At 41.4% G+C, this 19178-nt stretch overlaps 1 protein-coding gene across 2 annotated transcripts in view; it reads right to left on the bottom strand.

The window, feature by feature from the left end:
• The window catches only part of LOC107570126 (collagen alpha-1(II) chain), a 42188-nt gene that overhangs the window by 21383 nt on the left and 1627 nt on the right, over window positions 1-19178 (bottom strand). The window contains exons 2-24 of one of the 2 annotated variants that reach the window (XM_016256323.1): window positions 16646-16852; window positions 14156-14172; window positions 13852-13884; window positions 13591-13623; window positions 13430-13483; window positions 12750-12851; window positions 12342-12419; window positions 9231-9275; window positions 8545-8598; window positions 8181-8234; window positions 7060-7113; window positions 6611-6664; window positions 5705-5758; window positions 5575-5619; window positions 5063-5116; window positions 4526-4570; window positions 4369-4422; window positions 3442-3540; window positions 2550-2594; window positions 1486-1584; window positions 965-1018; window positions 409-516; window positions 161-214 (exon numbers count right to left, since the gene is read on the bottom strand). In XM_016256323.1, the coding sequence (XP_016111809.1) occupies window positions 161-214; window positions 409-516; window positions 965-1018; window positions 1486-1584; window positions 2550-2594; window positions 3442-3540; window positions 4369-4422; window positions 4526-4570; window positions 5063-5116; window positions 5575-5619; window positions 5705-5758; window positions 6611-6664; window positions 7060-7113; window positions 8181-8234; window positions 8545-8598; window positions 9231-9275; window positions 12342-12419; window positions 12750-12851; window positions 13430-13483; window positions 13591-13623; window positions 13852-13884; window positions 14156-14172; window positions 16646-16852 (1496 nt within the window). The remainder of the gene's footprint in view (window positions 1-160; window positions 215-408; window positions 517-964; window positions 1019-1485; window positions 1585-2549; window positions 2595-3441; window positions 3541-4368; window positions 4423-4525; window positions 4571-5062; window positions 5117-5574; window positions 5620-5704; window positions 5759-6610; window positions 6665-7059; window positions 7114-8180; window positions 8235-8544; window positions 8599-9230; window positions 9276-12341; window positions 12420-12749; window positions 12852-13429; window positions 13484-13590; window positions 13624-13851; window positions 13885-14155; window positions 14173-16645; window positions 16853-19178) is intronic. The other variant, XM_016256324.1, reaches the window with a different exon arrangement.

The raw sequence follows: 19178 nt of genomic DNA, 5'->3' as shown, positions 1-19178 counted from the left end.
GTCAGAACTTTACCTCGTCAGTAATTTCTCTTCCAGGCACATTGCCAGAACTTATTAACCAGAATTTCCTGCTCACTCCTGATCTCTAAACAGCTAAATGCTTATATTTTTCCTGAAAGACTGCATGTGTTATGCATTTCGAACACGTGACATGTCTCACCTTTGGACCAGCCAGACCATCTTGTCCAGGAAAACCTCGATTACCAGGAGTTCCCTGCAGAAAACATGTCATCCTTGTTGAATATAATTTAGAACACGATGCAGTGTAAAGCTTCATCTCAAAGAACTACACCAGCCCCATCTAACCGATGGCAGGCCTTCAGAGAGCTGAGTAACTGTATTTCCTCGTATGGGTCACATATAGAAGGCACAAAAGATCAGGTCAGACATGAAGAAGCTGTGTCTTACTCTCTCTCCAGACGGCCCGAGGGGTCCAAGAGCACCAGGCTCTCCTCTGGGTCCTCGCTTACCTTCCTCTCCAGCAGGGCCAAGGGCACCTTGAGGCCCAGCGTTACCCTAAACAAACCATCCTTCATTTAAAACCCTCATTTTCATTTAACTATGACAGCTGTAAGGCGACACATTTAACTCACGTAAAACACTTACATACACTGCATTCTGACAGATACGCTTCACATGCAGCACAAAAACACACTGATAGTAGGTTTAAATGACTTTTCACTTGCATCTGTGCAGCTGTAAAATTAATAGGTTAGTTGCTTTTAAATAAAACGAATAAAAAAGTAACATTTTAACATGTTAAAAAGAAATGTAAACTGAAAAGTATTATTTTAATGTGACGTTGCTTTATGTTAGCAAACACTCTTCATGAAAAGGGTTTACAGTGCACTCGCTCCTTGTATTTCAGCTTTGTTTTTAGAATACAGTGCTGCAGATTATGAAGTTTTATTTATGAAGATGACTATGAATAACTTCTAGTGTGAATGTAAGGAACAGAACTTACGATTTCTCCTTTAGGACCGGCCTCACCCTTGAACCCTGCGAGACCCAGATCACCCTAAAGACAAACACATGAGTAAATCTCATCTAACATCAGCATGATCAGAAATACACCAGAAGATAGATAGAAAGATCTCTATCAATTAACATCACTATATAAATCGTCATATCAGCCAATCCTGGAAAGGTTCAATGTGTGTTTAAATAAAACAGATCTGTGAAATATCTAAGTGTGTATTATGGCACAGGGCAAAACATGTGATCAATATTTCATATCTCACAACATCACATTGAACTCATCACGAGTCCCTGATGATTGTTTTGTGTTTACTGTGGTCATTTGCACACGGTGTGTGAAACACAAACACTCACTCAGTAATGTAAAGCAGAGTAAAGCAGTGTAATGTAGGGTTAAACAGTCATTATTGCCAGATAAACCTGGTGTCAGGTCCTGATCTGGGTTTATTTAGCAGAGGTGAATGGATGTCTGAAGACTGATCATTTGAAATGAACACAGAAACTCACAGACTGTCCCTTGGGCCCCAGAGGTCCAGTCGCTCCCTGAGGGCCAGGAGGGCCCCGAGGGCCAGGGAAACCAGAAGCGCCAGCGATACCAGGAGCACCCTATGAGACGACACAGATGAGCGTGTGCAAACAGGTTCACAAACAGCTCCAATCCTCATACTATCTACTGTGTTGCTTCTGGAGAATCAAATTATCACAAGTGATTCTCACAAATGTTGAAACAGGAACGATGCTCAGATGCAGTATAGACCAATCTCAGTGTTTGCAAACAGTGATGACGGTTTTGTGGGCGGAGCCTATCTGGTGGCAGAAAATGCCAGTTTTAACGTAGCAGTCTATTCAAGCCATGGAATAAAAGAATACAAACTTTAATTTTGAGTTTATATTTCAAAATTCAGACTTTTTTCTTATAATTCCGAGATTATATCTCACAATTCTGGTAAGAAAAATCAACTCGTCATTCTTTCTTTTTAGTTTATAATCCCACACTTCTGGCTTTTTTTCCTCAGAATTGACAAACTCGCAATTGTTGACTTGAATAAAGTTATAAAGTCCGAACTAGGAGATATAAACCTGCATTTGCAAGAAAAAAAGTCTGAATTGTGAAATAAAATAGGTAAATGTTATGTAAAATGTTATAGGTTTAAATAGTATTTCATGCATGTATTTCAACTGTAGGGCTAATACAATATGTCCCCTATATGAATATTATATAGACCTATTGTTTAAATCAAATTTATGCTTTAAAAGTAGGGTAATCATAGCAGGTTTCATCCATAGTCTGTTCGTTTAAACGTCTGCGTTTAGCTTCAAATGGCGTCTTTGACGACAGTATTATATAAAAATTATTTGCATTCCGATTCTGACATCCAAAGGCACAACAATACATTTTTTCTCTTATTCCATGTATTTTACCCGTTTCCCTCCACTTGCTCCCAGTGTTTTTCTGCCACCGCTATGCGCGCGCAGCTGCAAGTGACGTAACTGTGACGTCTACTCCACACTGGTCTATAGAGAACAGCTCATTCACAGTGGACCACAATTACACGGAGTCTTGTACGTACCACTGATCCTTTGGCTCCGGGGAGGCCATCAGTCCCGGGGTTACCCTGCAGATTGAGCGAGAGCACACAGTCAGAGAGACTAGATCCAGATCCTACAACAGTTTAAGCAGCAAGATTTTTTGTATATAGCAATATATAAGTATATTTTAGTATATCAATACATAAGAAAGCGCTATATAAATGCATCATTCATTCATTCACTTTTTGTTTAATCTGCTGCAAGTCTCTCCTCAGCAAAACTCCAGCATAAACGTAGAATTACCAAGCCAAAATAAAACCTATTAAATTTAGGAACACGATTCATCTGTCCACGGCACAAGACCAGTGCACTTCACCACTGCTGACCTCAGGAGGAACCAAACTGCCAAACCAACTCTCTCCCATCATCCACAGCGGGTTCTTGTCTTCTGCTGATTGCCTCTAATAAGTCTTCATGTATTCTCTGACTGAGTACCTGTAGCGATCTATCCATCATGTCCACATTCACTGCTCAGAACCTTTGAGCCGGTTATCTCAGCTGTAAAGGTCATGTGACGAATCACTCTGGAGTTGTGAGAAAATGACGTCATGAAAGCATGGACTGGAGCACACACACAGTCCCAAACCCTTCACTGCGTCCATCCTGAGGAACTTAAATCCTGCCCAGCAAGATGGTTTCCACTATTTATGTCATTAATGTCCAGCCAGCTATGCTCTTTCTTGCAGGTGTTCATGAAGAGTTTCAGTCATGTTTTGGGCATAACTTCACTTCATTGCCCATGTCAACAGCAGAATGTTTTAGTTTCTGGAGTCACCTCTGACCTCGTTCAAGGGCACAGTGAGGATGGTGATTGAAGAATATAGCAATCTGAGTCGTTTTCGATTGTATTAATCTTCTTCAGTGGTTACTCACAGAGAGTCCAGAAGGTCCTGAAGATCCGGGGACGCCAGACTCTCCGCGGGGTCCTTGTGCTCCCTCAGGTCCTCTGGCTCCGGTAGGTCCTGCTTCGCCCTATGAAGGAAGAAAACTACATGATACATACTGCTTCTCATTTTCAAATGCCATTTCCAGAGCCTGGGTTGTGCATTCATCTGTATCAATGTGGTCATAAACCTGAGATTATTACTAAATTTACTGCATGGTTTTTAGCATAATATAGAGTCTTAATAGCAGAAAAATGGGAATCTGAATGAGCTTACAGTCTGATGTGATATTTAATGGTGGATGTATGACGATTTCTTAAAACATTCATGAGTTGTTATTAATGTTTGCATATATGTTATTATTATTTGTATATATCTATGACGTACATGACATGCTCCGGTAATAACGCTAACTCTAACTCTAGCACTCTCTATTTTAATTCTATTCTTTATAAAAAAAATTATAAATAAATAAATAACAAAACTTGCCCCTTTTAGACTTGCACGTTATTTATTTACTAACTGCTTTTTTAAAAAAAAAAAAAAAACTAACACTAGCTTCTCTATTCTTTTTGTATTCTATCTATTTGTTTCCTTTTTATTTATTATACAATTAACAAAAGCAAAAAAGGCATCTAACACTAGCTTGCTCTATTCTTTTTCTATTCTATCTGTTTTCTTTTTATTTATTATATTATTTAAAAAGCCCTTGTTACGTGTGCTGTGTTAAGTTAACTGAGAGTTGTTATAGCACATGTGTATCATTGCTCTTTTGCTGATTCTGATTGCTTCTATTGTCCTCATTTGTAAGTCGCTTTGGATACAAGCATCTGCTAAATGTCTAAATGTAAATGTAATAAAGCAGTGTAGACGTCTAATTTGCGACAGAGAGAGGAAGAATTAAGAGACGTCACACCTTAGCACCGGGGGATCCTGGGAAACCGGGAGAGCCAGCCGTACCGACTGGACCCTGTCAACACAAACAGCATGAGAAGTACACAATGCTTCCGTTCCTCGAACAATGCTCAAACAAAATGAGTGTTCATGCAGAGTTACTGCAACTGAAGACCTACAGGAGGACCAGCAGCGCCGGGTGAACCATCATTCCCACGAGCACCCTGATCAAACACAAACACACAGACAGGTCAGATAATCTGCATCCTCACTGAATACACAAACAACACTGCACCTAAGTATCAGGATCAGAGACACAACATATCGATTTCTGACTATGAACAAGAGAGCAAGAAACACTAATCTAATCAATTACATATTACTTTATACTGTAGATGCTGCATAGTTCAACTCATAATTAACATACGCTGCTGTAGTGTTGTTGTGTGACAAATTCTGATTTTGTTCCATTTACAGTTTCTAGAAATCATATCATATTGCTTCCTTCCTACATCTGAGATGCATGAGGAGAACCAGCAAACCAGTGCGGTAATGCAAATTAGGGGTCAGAAGCGTGTCAAGAGGAAGACGTGACGCAGAAACTAACTTACTAGCTACTGAGACAGATATAGAAATTCAGTTCTAAAATATCTAATATTTGTCAGTGTGCTACAGAAGAAAGAAAGAAGGTTAATGAAGAAGTGAGTGATTCTTACAGCAGCTCCGGATGATCCTGGACGCCCCCGTTCACCAGGCAAACCTCGTGGGCCCTGAAGAAACACACACACACACACAGTTAAAAACGAGCCAATAGTGGGATCTAGAGAGCAGTTCAGATCAGTTGATGAGCAATGATCAAGTTCATATTGATATCTGAGCACAGTTTGAGATGCTAAAACACTCTCAGTTTGATCTCATTACTGTCTATGAGAAACAGCTGAGTTGTTAAGAGATCTCGTGAGGGAAATTCGGTTGCAATATTTGTAATGGTGTATGTATTCACTTTCTTGTCTCATATAAGCTGATGAATGTGAGCCCATGACAGTTTGTTTAACAGCGTCTGAGATGCTCGTGGAGAAATGAAGGGTTCACCGTGTGTGTACTGATGTTTGTTTGAATCTGACATCGGCTCCGGTGTTTAAAACATACTGCAGCTGCATGTGTTAGGAATAAACATGTATTCAAGAGAAACAGCTCATTTGTACAGCAGCTGAGCGCAAACACTTACCATTGGTCCAGGAGCACCGCTTTCTCCAGGAGACCCGGACTCACCCTAAAAACAGACAGACAGAGAGATGGGTCAAACCCTGAACTACCCTCACATGTAATGCTGGAAATGTGATCTGTGAAAGTCATACTTTAGCCCCAGTGGCTCCGGACTCTCCTTTAGCTCCATCAAGACCTGAATAACCCTACAAACACACCACAGATCAACACATGTCAGTGATACTGCGTTCACAGTGATGCTAAGTGATGAAATCACTACGGCGGGGAGGTGAGACCCATTGGGTCATTCCTGTCAACTCAACCAGGGGTCCAAATCTTTGACTGAAGAAAGATAAACATGTATAGTGAGGAAAGCCAAAATATTAAAAGTCATGGATGAATATGTACTGAGTAATCCACTATTTTGTAGAGGAGGGTCAAACGGCTCATTTAACCTGAGACTCAGAGCCAGATGACAGGAGGGTAGAAAAGAGTGCAGCATCACAGGGTTATTTTCTAATAGAGATTGGTAGGTCTGTTAGTAAAATCTGCTGACTTTAGCAATCTGTGTTGCATTATGTGTCAATGGAGACCGATCAAAACGTTGGAAAGATCACCTTTCAATTTTTTTCTCTGAAGTTTGTATGCCTGTAACTTGAGAAGTTTTAAAGATATCTTAAAATCTGACACAGATATTGGCACAGCACAACCCCATTTCCTTTCCATGCATTGGTCAGATTTTGAGATTTTGGTCTATTTTGCATTTATAGCATGTCTTCTTTCATACTAGTGTAAAGGAAACATCCAAATATGCATTTAAGTATTTTGAAAGTATATTATCACACTTTATATATTTGCATCTGTAGATTTCAATTCCAATCCATATCTTTAAAGAGTTTTTTTCTCCACTTCAGCAGCACTTACATACACCAAAATTACACTTTTATTCCTGTCTTTATTCTGAAAGATTTTACCAATGGGTTTGTTCATATTACATTTCATCTATACTATTTTTTTATTTTTATTTTCAAAAAATGATGATGAAAAAGTGCACTAACTCTGTGTCCCTTGATTCCAGGTAGACCTGGTGTTCCTGGGAATCCACGAGCTCCCTGTGTTGAGAGAGAGAGAGAGAGGGAGAGAGAGGGAGAGAGAGAGAGAGAGAGAGAGAGAGAGGGAGAGAGAGGGAGAGAGAGAGAGAGAGAGAGAGAGAGAGGGAGAGAGAGGGAGAGAGAGAGAGAGAGAGAGAGAGAGAGAGAGAGAGATAGAGAGAGAGGGAGGGAGAGAGAGAGAGAGAGAGAGAGAGAGAGAGAGAGAGAGAGAGAGAGAGGGGTATGAGGCGAGTGGAAGTATTCAGACGTCTCTTCTTTCTTTCTCTGGCCTGCGGCCACACCAGCGTCTCACATCTGGGCAAAAGCTTGAGCGCCGCAGGCAGCAGTCACTGCATCGCTGCTCTTCTCACATGCATCAAGCGCTTTAAACGCTGTTTTCATTTAAAGCGGTTCACCTGAGGCCCGAGAGGTCCACGTTCACCAGCTTTCCCAGCTTTGCCTGCTTCCCCCTACAAGAGAAACAGTGATTTCACGAAGCTTATAATGAAACTCTGAGCAGTGCTACTGTGCTCAAATGTCATCTTTTGGCAGGAAAGTGTAACTACAAACCCAACATGAACTGAAAGATTTGCATTCATGCTTCTACATCAGAGCCGCAGCATGAGAACTGATCATTTTAATGCATTTTTCACAATTATCTATTTCTACAATGCTTTATACAATACAGATTGTGTCAAAGTAGCCTCTCAGTGATAAACAGTAAAATAACAGCGGCAATGTTGTCAATTTCATAAATTATGAAAAAATCCTGTTTCAGCTGTAAAGCAGCTCTACAGAAGTCATAATTCAGATCAGTTCAATTCAATGTTATGTTAGTGTCAATGAGATTCTATTATCATTTATATTAATATTTTGAATCAGTTTTTATTTTATTGCCTTGATAAGTAGCTGAAATAAAAAAGTTTTATAATATCTAATATAGTTCAAATTCTGTTCTCATCCAACAGTGTCAGTGCCGTTAAACTGATAATATTACCGATTATCGATTATCTTTCAAACGTCATGTAAAAGGCGTATGCTGCTGTACTGACACCAGTGACTTTAATATGCAGAAATCTTTGTGTGTGAGTCTGTGTGATGTGGGCAAGAGAAATGGAAGGAATAGTGTCTGAAGAGAAGAACCGCTGGAGACGGCAGAACGTGGACAAAACCCTTGGCGTGTGTTTGGAGAGGAGAAAGCTCACAGAGCTATAATCGTAACCTGCGACAGTGTTCGGTGGGTGATTTGATCGATGTCCAAACACTGATTTATCCTGAACGGACAGCATTAATTAGGAAAATAGTGTCAATAATGCAAAATGACAATAGTAAACACTCATTTTTCAGTTAAAGACAGTTCATCATTGAATTCAGTGATGTCAACATCCAGCTCAGTTCAGTTTAAATAATATCTTTGCAATAATCGTAACCTGCGACAGTGTTCGGTGGGTGATTTGATCGATGTCCAAACACTGATTTATCCTGAACGCTCTGAGGAAGAAACAGTGTAAGCAGGTCAATCATGAGGCGTACTTACATCATCTCCTGGTTTTCCTGAGGGACCCGGGGGGCCACGAGGACCCAATGGGCCCTGTCCAGAGAAAACAAAACGGTGAGAATATGGAAGATGGGACATGTGAATGATCTGAGATATTAGTGAAAACACTGCACTTGGTAAGAACAATGCTGAAGTGTATTCAGTGCTGATTTTGTAGTGTGTGTATTACAAAAATACATAATTGAGTCCAGCGAGCCGAGTGCACCTTGTTGACCTAAATACAAGATCTAGAGGCTTATTTCAACTAGAATGATTCTGGCTAAATGAAGTGGCATTTGCACAGCGGGAGGCTGACTGTAATCGCCAGTAATGAGGTCTTTTAGGAAGGTTTTTGGATACGTACAGATGATCCGGATTCTCCGGCTTCTCCAGGGCTGCCTTGAAATCCTTGTGGGCCCTGCAGCGAAAATAAGACCAATTCACATCACAGACTGTGCGCTCGATCTCATGCCAGAAACAATATTTATATGATCAGTATGTGTACAGTGAGAAGAAGTATTATTAGACTGCTGGAGCAAAAGCTGCTTCTGCGTGGAACACAGCATGAGTATGTGTATATAGACAAACGTTTTCCAAGATTATCGCTGGGTTTTCATGTAACCCTTGATATAAACTGTATAATTATTAACAAAAAATAATAGTTTCATTTAAAACAAAATTCTGCTTTTAAAGAATCAAATTAAAAACACATCTTCTGTGTGTTGAAAAAAAGAGATGAAATTAATGATCAGTTTGCATGATGGTAGAATGAGGAAAAAGCCCTACGGCTTACAGAGAGAGAGAGAGAGAGAGAGAGAGAGTGTGTGTGTGCGTGCGTGCGTGAGTGTGTGTGTGTGAGTGAGTGAGTGAGTGAGTGTGTGCACGCGTGTGTGTGTGTGTGACATGTTATTATTATCTTTGGGAAGCAAAGTATCATTTTACACACTCTATTTATGCACATCTTTCAAAGGATAAAAACACACTGACTGTATTTTACTCATTATGGCATGTGTCACAGGGATGAGGTGTTTATGGAGGAAATGCACTCACAGGAGCTCCATTGGGGCCTGGTGGTCCTCGAGGACCCATCGGACCCTGAAGAACAAACAGAGTAAGAGCAGCAATCAGTGAGTGTGTTCAGTCGTACAGTGTGAGGAGACACAGCGGCAGATGCTGTGCTGATGAGTTTCAGTGCGATCTGTGTGGAGTTTGGTGTTGATGGGAAACGTTAGGCAGCGGTGCTCTCAGGACATCAGAGCGACTCGCTGGAGCAGAAACACTCGCTCACTCCACCTTCAGGAAATCAGCTTAAGTGCTCTGAACCCTTGTGACTTACCACCAATTAAATGTTTCAGAGCTTTTTCTCCAGTGGCATGAAGAAAAGTGACAATCAGAACATAACCAGAAGGATAATAATTAATCTGAGAAAAAAAACATCAGCCATGTTCAGACAGGTAATAATCATAATGGTTCTGAATCGGGGGATTTTCCATAGCTTCTCTTATTGAGATGCCTTTGCATTTGAGTATATGTAACTAATAATATTTGACTTTTGACTTTTAAACTTAGCTGATATTACTAACAAAAATTCTGAGCAGCAACCGAAGAAAACATGGCATATTTAGGTAGCTTCTGAAACCACAGAAAAATCTCCATCTACACGAACAGAAATGGGGCTGAGCTCCTGAATGACTGTCATTGTTTAAAGAGACGGATATATAAGTGAACGCAGTGGGAGTTTCCCGGAGCGATTAAAACACTCTGTGTTCTGTACATCACATCACTGGGCGTCTGAATGCCGCTGCGGTGTGACTGTGGCGCTTATGGAATCTCTTTATGTCAGTCAGGACAAACACCAAAGTACACACAAATATACTTTCAGATGTTTGCATGCTGAGAGAAAAAACTAACATTTTGGGACCCATCTAGATTAGCTGAAGACCATCAAAATAATCTGTTTAAATTGATTTATTTAGTAGTTGTTTTCTCAATTACTTTAATATTAAAACCATTTTTAATGAGCCTGACTTCAGCCCTCACAGTCCTCATGTGACTGATCCTGACAACAGTGTTCTAGTTCAAAACATACATTGGTGGGTGGGACTTTTTAACCCTTGTGCTGTGATGAAAATCCCCCTAATTTGGTGCCCCTGGTCAAAAAAGACCAGTCTTTTAAACATTGCTTGTAAATCTTTCATTATGCCAAACTATCCCCAAATACTGGATTTAATCTTCTTATGGACTGGTTTACTTTCACTTAGCACAGGGTTTGTATTTCTCATTGATCTGACCTCATGATTTGAGTGATAAAAGCATTATTTGAGGATTATTTTGGCATTGTTCACTCACATACTCGTAAGTTCAGATCAGTAAGACCTGTGCTAACTGAAAGAAAATAGCTTAATAAAAAGATTGAATCCAATATTTGGTAATAATATAGTGAGAAAATCACTATATTATCAGTATAACACAAAATGTAAAGGTGTTTTTGTAGGCCAGTAATTTTTGACCGGAAAAACCAAGTTTAACAACATAAGGGCAAACACAAATATTTGACAAAAATGACCCATTTTTTAAGTTTCAGTCCAATGCAATAAGATTAACCAGAATTTAATCCTCTTTGGGTCAAAATGACCAGAGCACAATATATTGTTAGATAGACAATGAAATAGAGGCAGAATCACAAGGGAGATTGGTTGCAGGCTGGACTTGAACCTGCATCACCAACATGAGCTGCTCATTTGCATAAAGTTGCTGCTTACAGTATGTCACCAAAAATCAGTTCTCGTAGAAAATAAGGTTGGCTTTTCACAGTGAATCTTTGGCAGAGTGAACATATATTTAGGCTCAATGAGCCAATAGAGACAGTGCAGGTAGAGTGGGACGGAATCTCACAGAGTACTATAGTGTGGAGGAAAAAATAAAAATAAAAAATCCAATGCATTGAGGTGACCCCGACAGATCTGTGCATCAGTGTGAATGTAGCTGATTAGATCTATGATGTCTTCAATAATACTGTGGCATAATAAAAGCTGTGACTGTGGCATAATAAAAGCCCCGCTGCTTTACCCCACATACGCACGACCGGAAGCAGCGGAAGCGCTCGACTGTGGCAAAATAAAAGCTCCGCTGCTTTACCCCACACACGCACGACCCGAAGCAGTGGAAGCTCTCGACTGTGGCATAATAAAAGCTCCACTGCTTTACCCCACATACGCGCGACCGGAAGCAGTGGAAGCTCTCGACTGTGGCATAATAAAAGCTCCTCTGCTTTACCCCACATACGCACGACCGGAAGCAGCGGAAGCGCTCGACTGTGGCATAATAAAAGCTCCGCTGCTTTCCAGCCGTGTGTCGCGCTCGTTCAGCGCCTCGTTTCGCTTCGACGGCTTTCAGCCTCACCCTGCTTCATTCTACTACGTTAATAAATCATTAGTCCCGAGTCCCGTCGGATTGCATTGGCTGTGGGGATGAAGACCACAACTCCCATGATTCCTCACTCAGTCACGGCGTCATCAAACTACGCCTTTGTCTCTTTGTTTATTTTGAATACACGCCCTCTAGCGGCGAAAATGACATATTGTGCCTTTAAGTTTAGGTAAGGGATCTAGAATATGGCCATGCAGAATAAAGCATTAATATGTGCTTTATATAAGTACTAATAACCAGCCAATATTCTAAATATTACTCACTGTTCTTGTCTGGAAACATTCAGATACTGAACACACTCTTAGATACTGATGCCACTTTTTGCTTATAATGGGTTTCATTGTCCTCATTTATTACTGACCAGTTAGATGAAAATGATTAGACTACACATCCAATTGTTTTAATTTATCATTAATTTGAAAGTATTTTAAAATGTACTTTTATACTTAAATTGCACAATAAACTACAATTTAAATGAACAGTTTCTCATATTTTCTTCTCATCTTCGGTATCAAAAGTATTGCAATAGTAATGAGTACTGAAACTTTACGCTAACCCTTAGTGTGTACTGCTAAAACAAAACGAGAACAAGATGCATTAGAATCAGACTGTTACACTATGAACTGTAAATTAAGCAAAGCATGAGGCCAGCTCTATGCAGTACAATCTTAAATAGCAAAACAGCATGCTTATTGAGCGATGCTCTTGCAAGCGGTCAGGTGAGACGCTCACCATTGGTCCTTGCATCACTCCCATCTGTGCTCCTCCAGCTTTGTCATCAAATCCACCAGCCATCTGAGAAGCAAAGTTCTGGAGAAGAGCAAAATGTTAAACATAAACACAAGTCCACATATTACTAAAATGCAGTCCACAGATGCACACATGTGGCTTGCTGTCTTTATTTATCATTAAGAGAGGCTGAAGGTGGAGGTGAAGTGTTTTGTGTGGAGCATCTGGGAGCCACAGATTGAAACGGACCGAGCTCTGCAGGTAAAGGACATGAGGCATCTTTGTCACCCTCCGTCTGTGCTGACACTATCAGCTGCCAGCGGATTTCACTGCATTTCAGCAGGTGAGTATCATCTGATTTGGGGTTTAGGTCGGAGACTGACTGTGTCTATAAATCTCACAAATACTCACCCCACCGAGGCCTGGAGGTCCGTTTGGCCCCGGCGGTCCAGGAGGCCCGGGGTTTCCAGGGGTCCCCGGCTCACCATCTCTGCCACGGGGCCCTGGACTTCCCTAAAGACAGAGACAGAGAAATGCAATGAATGACTAAAAAACAGAGTTCACCCACAGTGCAGTGTGTCTGTCACTGCCATACAGCTGCAGAGTAAAACTGCACACCCAGTGCTAAAACAACAATGAGAACGCAGCCGCAGCCCATTAGCTCAACAGACCGTCAGTGGACGCCATTGTGTTGAGCTATTTTTAGGGCTGTAATAAAAGGTGATTTCAGGTAAAGTGGTCCACTTTTCAGCATATTTGCAAGTATGCAATATATTTAGACATTCAAATGTAAAAAGCTCCATTTAAGTTAACTTATAGCAGGAGCATGGACTGTCTTCAACACAACAGAGACTGTGATCTTGAGACTAATTAATTTACATTTAGTCATTGAGCAGACGCTTTTATCCAAAGTGACTTAGAAATGAGGACAATGGAAGCAATCAAAATCTAATTTTAATTCATGAAAACAATAATAATAACAAATATGTTACTCTCTCTTATGAAATGTCTTGTAGTCTGTGTGCACTTCTCTGGTATTTGTCAGTCGAGAGAAAATCCCAAGAGCAGCCTGAATCTCAACAGAAGCCCACCTTCTCCCCCTGCTCTCCTCTGTCTCCTCGGGGCCCTTGTTCTCCTGGGGGTCCCTGTTTGGTGAAGGAGAGAAAGCAAACGCTGTGTGTCTCTGAGCATGCTGCAACACCACTGCTAAAGCAAACCCAGAGAATCAGAAGAACGCCAGAAGTATTCGTACCATAGGACCGGCTGATCCCCTCGGTCCCACAACCTGCGGGAAAAATCAACAGGGCGTCACTTATACATTTTATAACCTAACCCTAACCCTACCCATAACAGAAAACTTTCTGCATTTTTGCAATTTAAAAAAACAAACTGTTTACTTTATTTTTATACCAGTTTTACAAACAAGGACATCTCCATAGACAATTTGTACAAAATTCCAAAATATGGTTAAGTAGGTACACACACACATCAATGATAAAAGTCTGAAGCTTACATCTGTTATGTCTCCTGGTTCCCCCTTTTGTCCCTGTTGCACAATGGAGAAATCATGTGTTAGGCACATTAGAGAAAATATTCTTTCTTAAAAACGCAAGAAATGATGTGCTGTCACACCTGCAACGGCATTATTCAGATTAAACGTGAAAACACAAGAGTACACACAGACAGTGTGGCTTAAGAGACTGGTTTCTACACATGCACTAACATTTCAGACCAAACACAGCATCTCTAGACAGGAAGAACCTGAGACTTAATCTTAACCTGCAACACTTTCAAACAGACATTAAACACAGACTCACCTTAGCACCTGGCAAGCCTGTTATTATCACGGCGTGAAAGATAAAAAACAGTGTTAGAAGAGCATCACATAAAAGCAAACCTAAGCTCCGCTTTGTTGGCAGAACAAACATTACTTGACAGGTCATATCTACTGCATTGCTTTCAGATTCCAGTGTTGAAGACGTTTAACTGTCAGAGCTTCAGCTGTGACCGCTGCACGCATTCAGACACTTTATAATGATTATGAATTTCTGTTTCATGATGTTTCCCACAGATATCATATGCGGTGAGACTTCTGTCCACTACCTGAGACGGATCTCTGTTTACCAGTGACTTACACGTTCAGACATGTGCACCAATCTATTGCTTTTTAGCAAGAATGATTGTTTCCGTAAATTACTGTGTAATGAGTTAGTGAGAACTGATTAAAGCGAGTCACTCGGGTGCTTTTGAAACTGTTTACATGATTTGTGGACTGTTCTATTGTTTGCATTTCAGCTGTTATGAATCTGCCACAAACCAAGACCAAAACATCACATGTACTATTTAGTTTTACTTAACAGTAAAAGACTATGTTCAATTCTTTGGGCCGTTAATGATTAGTTTGAAGCTTAGCTTTGTCCATTTTGTGACATTACAATGTAACGCTCATGAATGTCATGAAGGTTACCTGTATTCCTGCTTTAAGAATCACTGGCTAAACAAAAAGATTTGATTAACCCAAAGCGTTCGTCTGCATGGCACATGAATGCAAGGAAAGCTCAGCAGAGGAGCTGCTAAATAAATCAGGGCTGTTCAATCCTGACTCCTGCAGAGTTTAGCTCCAACACACCGGCCTGGAAGTTTCTAGAGTCTGAAGTACTTGATTAGTTGGCTCAGGTGTGTTTAATTAGGGCCGGAGCTAAACTCTAGCCCTCCAGGAACTCCTAACAGCGGTTAATGCTTCAGCGTAAATGTACTGTTCTTTTGGTGGCCCGTTGTCGTTCACCCTCATACATGTCATAATAGATCTAAAATATGTCAGAGCTGTATATTCTGACTAGTCAGGGCTGGAATAACACATGGACCGCTATCTCAGCCGAAAGGGACAAAACCCCAGCAGCAGGGGGCCTTTGAACAGGTCATAATGTCAGGTTTGACATTATAAATCTGGCATTACAATGCTTGAGAGTTAGAGACATAATTAGAAAAGATCACAGTTTACCCATACATGAGCTGAGGGCAAGCTACAACCTGCCACCAGCGTGACAGACAGATCGGTGTGCCGTTCACATCTGACCGCAAACACTGGGAAACTCTGAGAAACTCTGAGGCAGGGCTTTGATCTGAAGCAGATGTCAGCGGCGGGAGGCTGAAGCTTATTCACATCACCAGATTGAGTATTCAGAGACGAGATCAGAGCTGCACTTTCTCACATGCAGCAGTGCTCTCCAAGATCTCCATAAGCTATGATGCATTTGAAACACAGCCCAGTGGCCAGTCGCAGAAAATGCTTAGACTAGTCTTCCCTTCTAAACTGTTCATAACTTTTTAAAGTCTTGGATTGGTCTAATTTGAATCCAGAAAATAAGACTCATTAACTACACAGCAAAAAATTTAAAAATTTATAAATCTGTGAAATTTGAAGTAAAGGTTACAATTTTGGATTTGTACAAATAGAAAACACCATGGTAACACACATGACATTAAAACAATGTAATAAACATTAATAACATTAGATGTAACACAAAACCCTATAGTGCATAACTGATCAGAAAAAAAAATAAGAAGATAAAATAATTATTTCAGTGAAATACCATCTAATGTGAACTGTCACGCAGGGAATTCTGGTAATGTCGATGAATGGTTTTCCCTTACAGAACGACTTTGAAAAACTGTAAATCTAACAGAATTCTACTGTAAAATGACATTAAATGTAAGGTTAGATTACAGTCACTATTACAGTTATTCGCTATAATAACCAATTATCATTGTATTATTATAGTCTTTTCCCATTATATTCACAGCTATTTTTCACACAGTCTTACCGTAGAGGCTACGCTCACGCAACTGGCCCCAGGTCTGTCTGCTAACATGAATAAAGGCAGATGCAGTCAAATACAGACTTGTTTGGTTGTTTCCTTTCTTTGTAAAGAAATGAGACACTTTTGTAAAGGTGACCAAGAGAATTCACTCGAAATATAAAGCTCCTTCCATGACTTTAAGTCAGAGATGAAACTCTATACCATGTCTGTTGAAGTGGAGCTCTCTCTAAATGACTCCCATATGTACCCATCACACTCCTGCCACCACTGATATCCACTCCAGACAAAGCCAACGCTGCGTCTCACTAGGGTTAGTCTTTTCTCATTTCAAATTGTTTGTCAGGTTGTTTTGGGTTCATTTTTTTAAAAGGCATCCATAAATTGTTAAGGTGCTTTTAAAAAAAAACAAACAAGCCCAAAACCATCAAACAAATATGAATACAACTGTAATTTATTTATAAAAGTGAGAGATAAATAAATTACGACCAGGGGAGGAAGGTTGGTCAGCAGCACAGACTGGACAGCACTCCCCAAACGGGATCTCGGGTTTGGGACAGTCTTTCAGCTCCTCGCAGATGATTTCGTCGCACAGGACCGCGCCGGTGTCACAAACACAGATGCGACACGGCTCTGGTTTCCACACGTCCTTGTCCCTATAGAACTGTCCGTCCTGCGTGCAGCTGCCTGGATCTTCTGTGAGGAGCGTGAGCAGAGGAAGAGGAGAAGGAGGAGGAAGAGGAGGAGTAGGAGGAGGAGGAAGAGGAAGAGCAGAAGGAAGAGGAGGAATAGGAAGAGGAGAAAAGGAGAGGAGGAAGAGGAGGAGGAGGACGAGGAAGAGGAGCAGGAGGAGGAGGAGGAGGACGAGGAAGAGGAGGAGGAGGACGAGGAAGAGGAGCAGGAGGAGGAGGACGAGGAAGAGGAGGAAGAGGAGGAGGAGGAGGACGACGAGGAAGAGGAGCAGGAGGAGGAGGACGAGGAAGAGGAAGAGGAGCAGGAAGAGGAGCAGGAGGAGGAAGAGGAGGACGAGGAAGAGGAGCAGGAGGAGGAGGAGGAGGAGGAAGAGGAGCAGGAGGAGGAGGACGAGGAAGAGGAAGAGGAGCAGGAAGAGGAGCAGGAGGAGGAGGAGGAGGAAGAAGCAGGAGGTGGCTGGGTGAGTGAGTGGAGAGTTAAAGCACAACTCTTCAAACCATAGAAGCTTCACGATTAGTGGAACATGACTCGGGTAAACCATATTAGTGAAATGCATACAGTAGAAAGCATTAAAAGGTGCATCGTTTTTGATTTTCAGTGCACAGGAACCTCCTGATCAGTGCTTTTGTCTTTGCTATCAACCGGTAACAGCATTGTCACGCTCATTCTAAAACACACCACAAGATGGCAGCATTAAACTGATATCAATGAATCCAGCTAATTAACAATCATTTCCAAGTGCAGTTCAAATCTCAGGACACTAGCCTGATTTACTGCCCTCAGATTGTTTAAAACACACAGCCTGCCCCGATTGCTGATACCACGCGCCGAAAAGCAGTCTGTTCAATTGAATATCTTCTGAATCCGTTTAAACACACAGCACATTATATAGTCAAATGACTTTTCTTTCAGTCAGTAGCAGCTCACTGGAGCTCATGAATTCACAGGCAGTTTTAGAAAATGGGGCAGTGCGGAGAGATTGGGGGTAATCAAATAAGCACTGTGTTTGTTTACCTCACAGGCCTGTTTATTTTCCCCCATATGGCGATGAATGTCGCCTTTCTGAAAAGTAAAGCCTGAGCAATTCACAAGCTTTTGGCTAATCTAAACACAGGGCTCAGGAAGTGTGTGTCTGTATGCTGCCAGTTCAAACACGCACTCACACACACACACATGCTCCAGGCCTTCCTCGCAGAAGTCTTCATCAGCCTTCCTTCCATTCTGGTTCTAGATCCGCTGCTCTAATGAGCTACAGGAACGCAACCATGAGCTCTTTCTCTTTTTTGAAGTGGAAAATGGAGGAGAACTCCAAATTGGACACAGGTGGTTTCGGATTGTGTCTTTCCTTTCTCTCTTTTAAACTTCTGTGTAGGTTAATGTATGCAAGCTGGGACGTCCATAGGCCAGTGCGGACGCCTCTGCAGCATGTAAAATGATGCCGTGACTGATGGGTTAACAAATGGCCTGTGAGCTGCGATCCGGGACCCTACGGGAGCTCTAAGGAAACACTCATACGCCTCTCTGCTACAATAACCCAATTGTTAGCTTTTGCTCAGTTTCTTTTCAGTCTCCCCTCTCTCTCCCCTGCCTGATTGCTTCTTTTCAAATGTATTTTTACTGCCATTTTTAAAAATCGCCGTGAAATATCTTCTAACTTGTTTACTGGTGAGCTTATTACTTCTACATTTCCAAAATACCGTTAAAGGAATGTGGCTCGCTGAATTATAATAGCTGCCTCTGTCCTTTTCATGTTTTTCCAATAGCTTTTCTCCAGACAGTCTTTCCTGCTTTCCCCGGACTATCGTAGCCCCTGGGTAATTTAGAAAACAGATGGAAGCACTTTAACTGTATGGAACAGTAACTCTGGCGGAGGCCCACCGCTGCTGACTTCAACTACTGATACACCTCTGGACCTTTCACAATCAGTCAGTGCTCTGGATGAGCCCAATAGAAAAGCAGTGCTTTCTGATTCCCTCCAGCTCAAAACTCTCATAATTCCAAGGCGTTTGGAGCATCTGCCGTTGGAGCAAGCCTGGATTTGCCCCAGTGGCCCCTGACAGCAGAGGAATGCACTCTTTTACATGCCTGACCAGCTGAGCCTCCAGGCCAAGCCAGCAATCAATCAATAAAACAATGCTAAAATAAAACAGAGTCAATAAATAAATCAGCGCTCTGTGTGTGTGTGTGTGTGTGTGCGTGCGTGCGTATGTGTGTGTGCGTGAGTGTGTGTGTGTGCGTGAGTGTGTGTGTGAGTGTGTGTGTGTGTGTGTGTGAGTGTGTGTGTGTGTGTGTGTGAGTGTGTGTGTGTGTGTGTGTGAGTGTGTGTGTG

This window comes from Sinocyclocheilus grahami, unplaced genomic scaffold, assembly GCF_001515645.1.
Source record: "Sinocyclocheilus grahami isolate Dianchi unplaced genomic scaffold, SAMN03320097.WGS_v1.1 scaffold1418.1, whole genome shotgun sequence".
In the NCBI taxonomy this organism is placed as follows: domain Eukaryota; kingdom Metazoa; phylum Chordata; class Actinopteri; order Cypriniformes; family Cyprinidae; genus Sinocyclocheilus; species Sinocyclocheilus grahami.
Note: the sequence above shows the minus strand (reverse complement) of the source record. Positions and strands in the feature narration are given on the sequence as shown.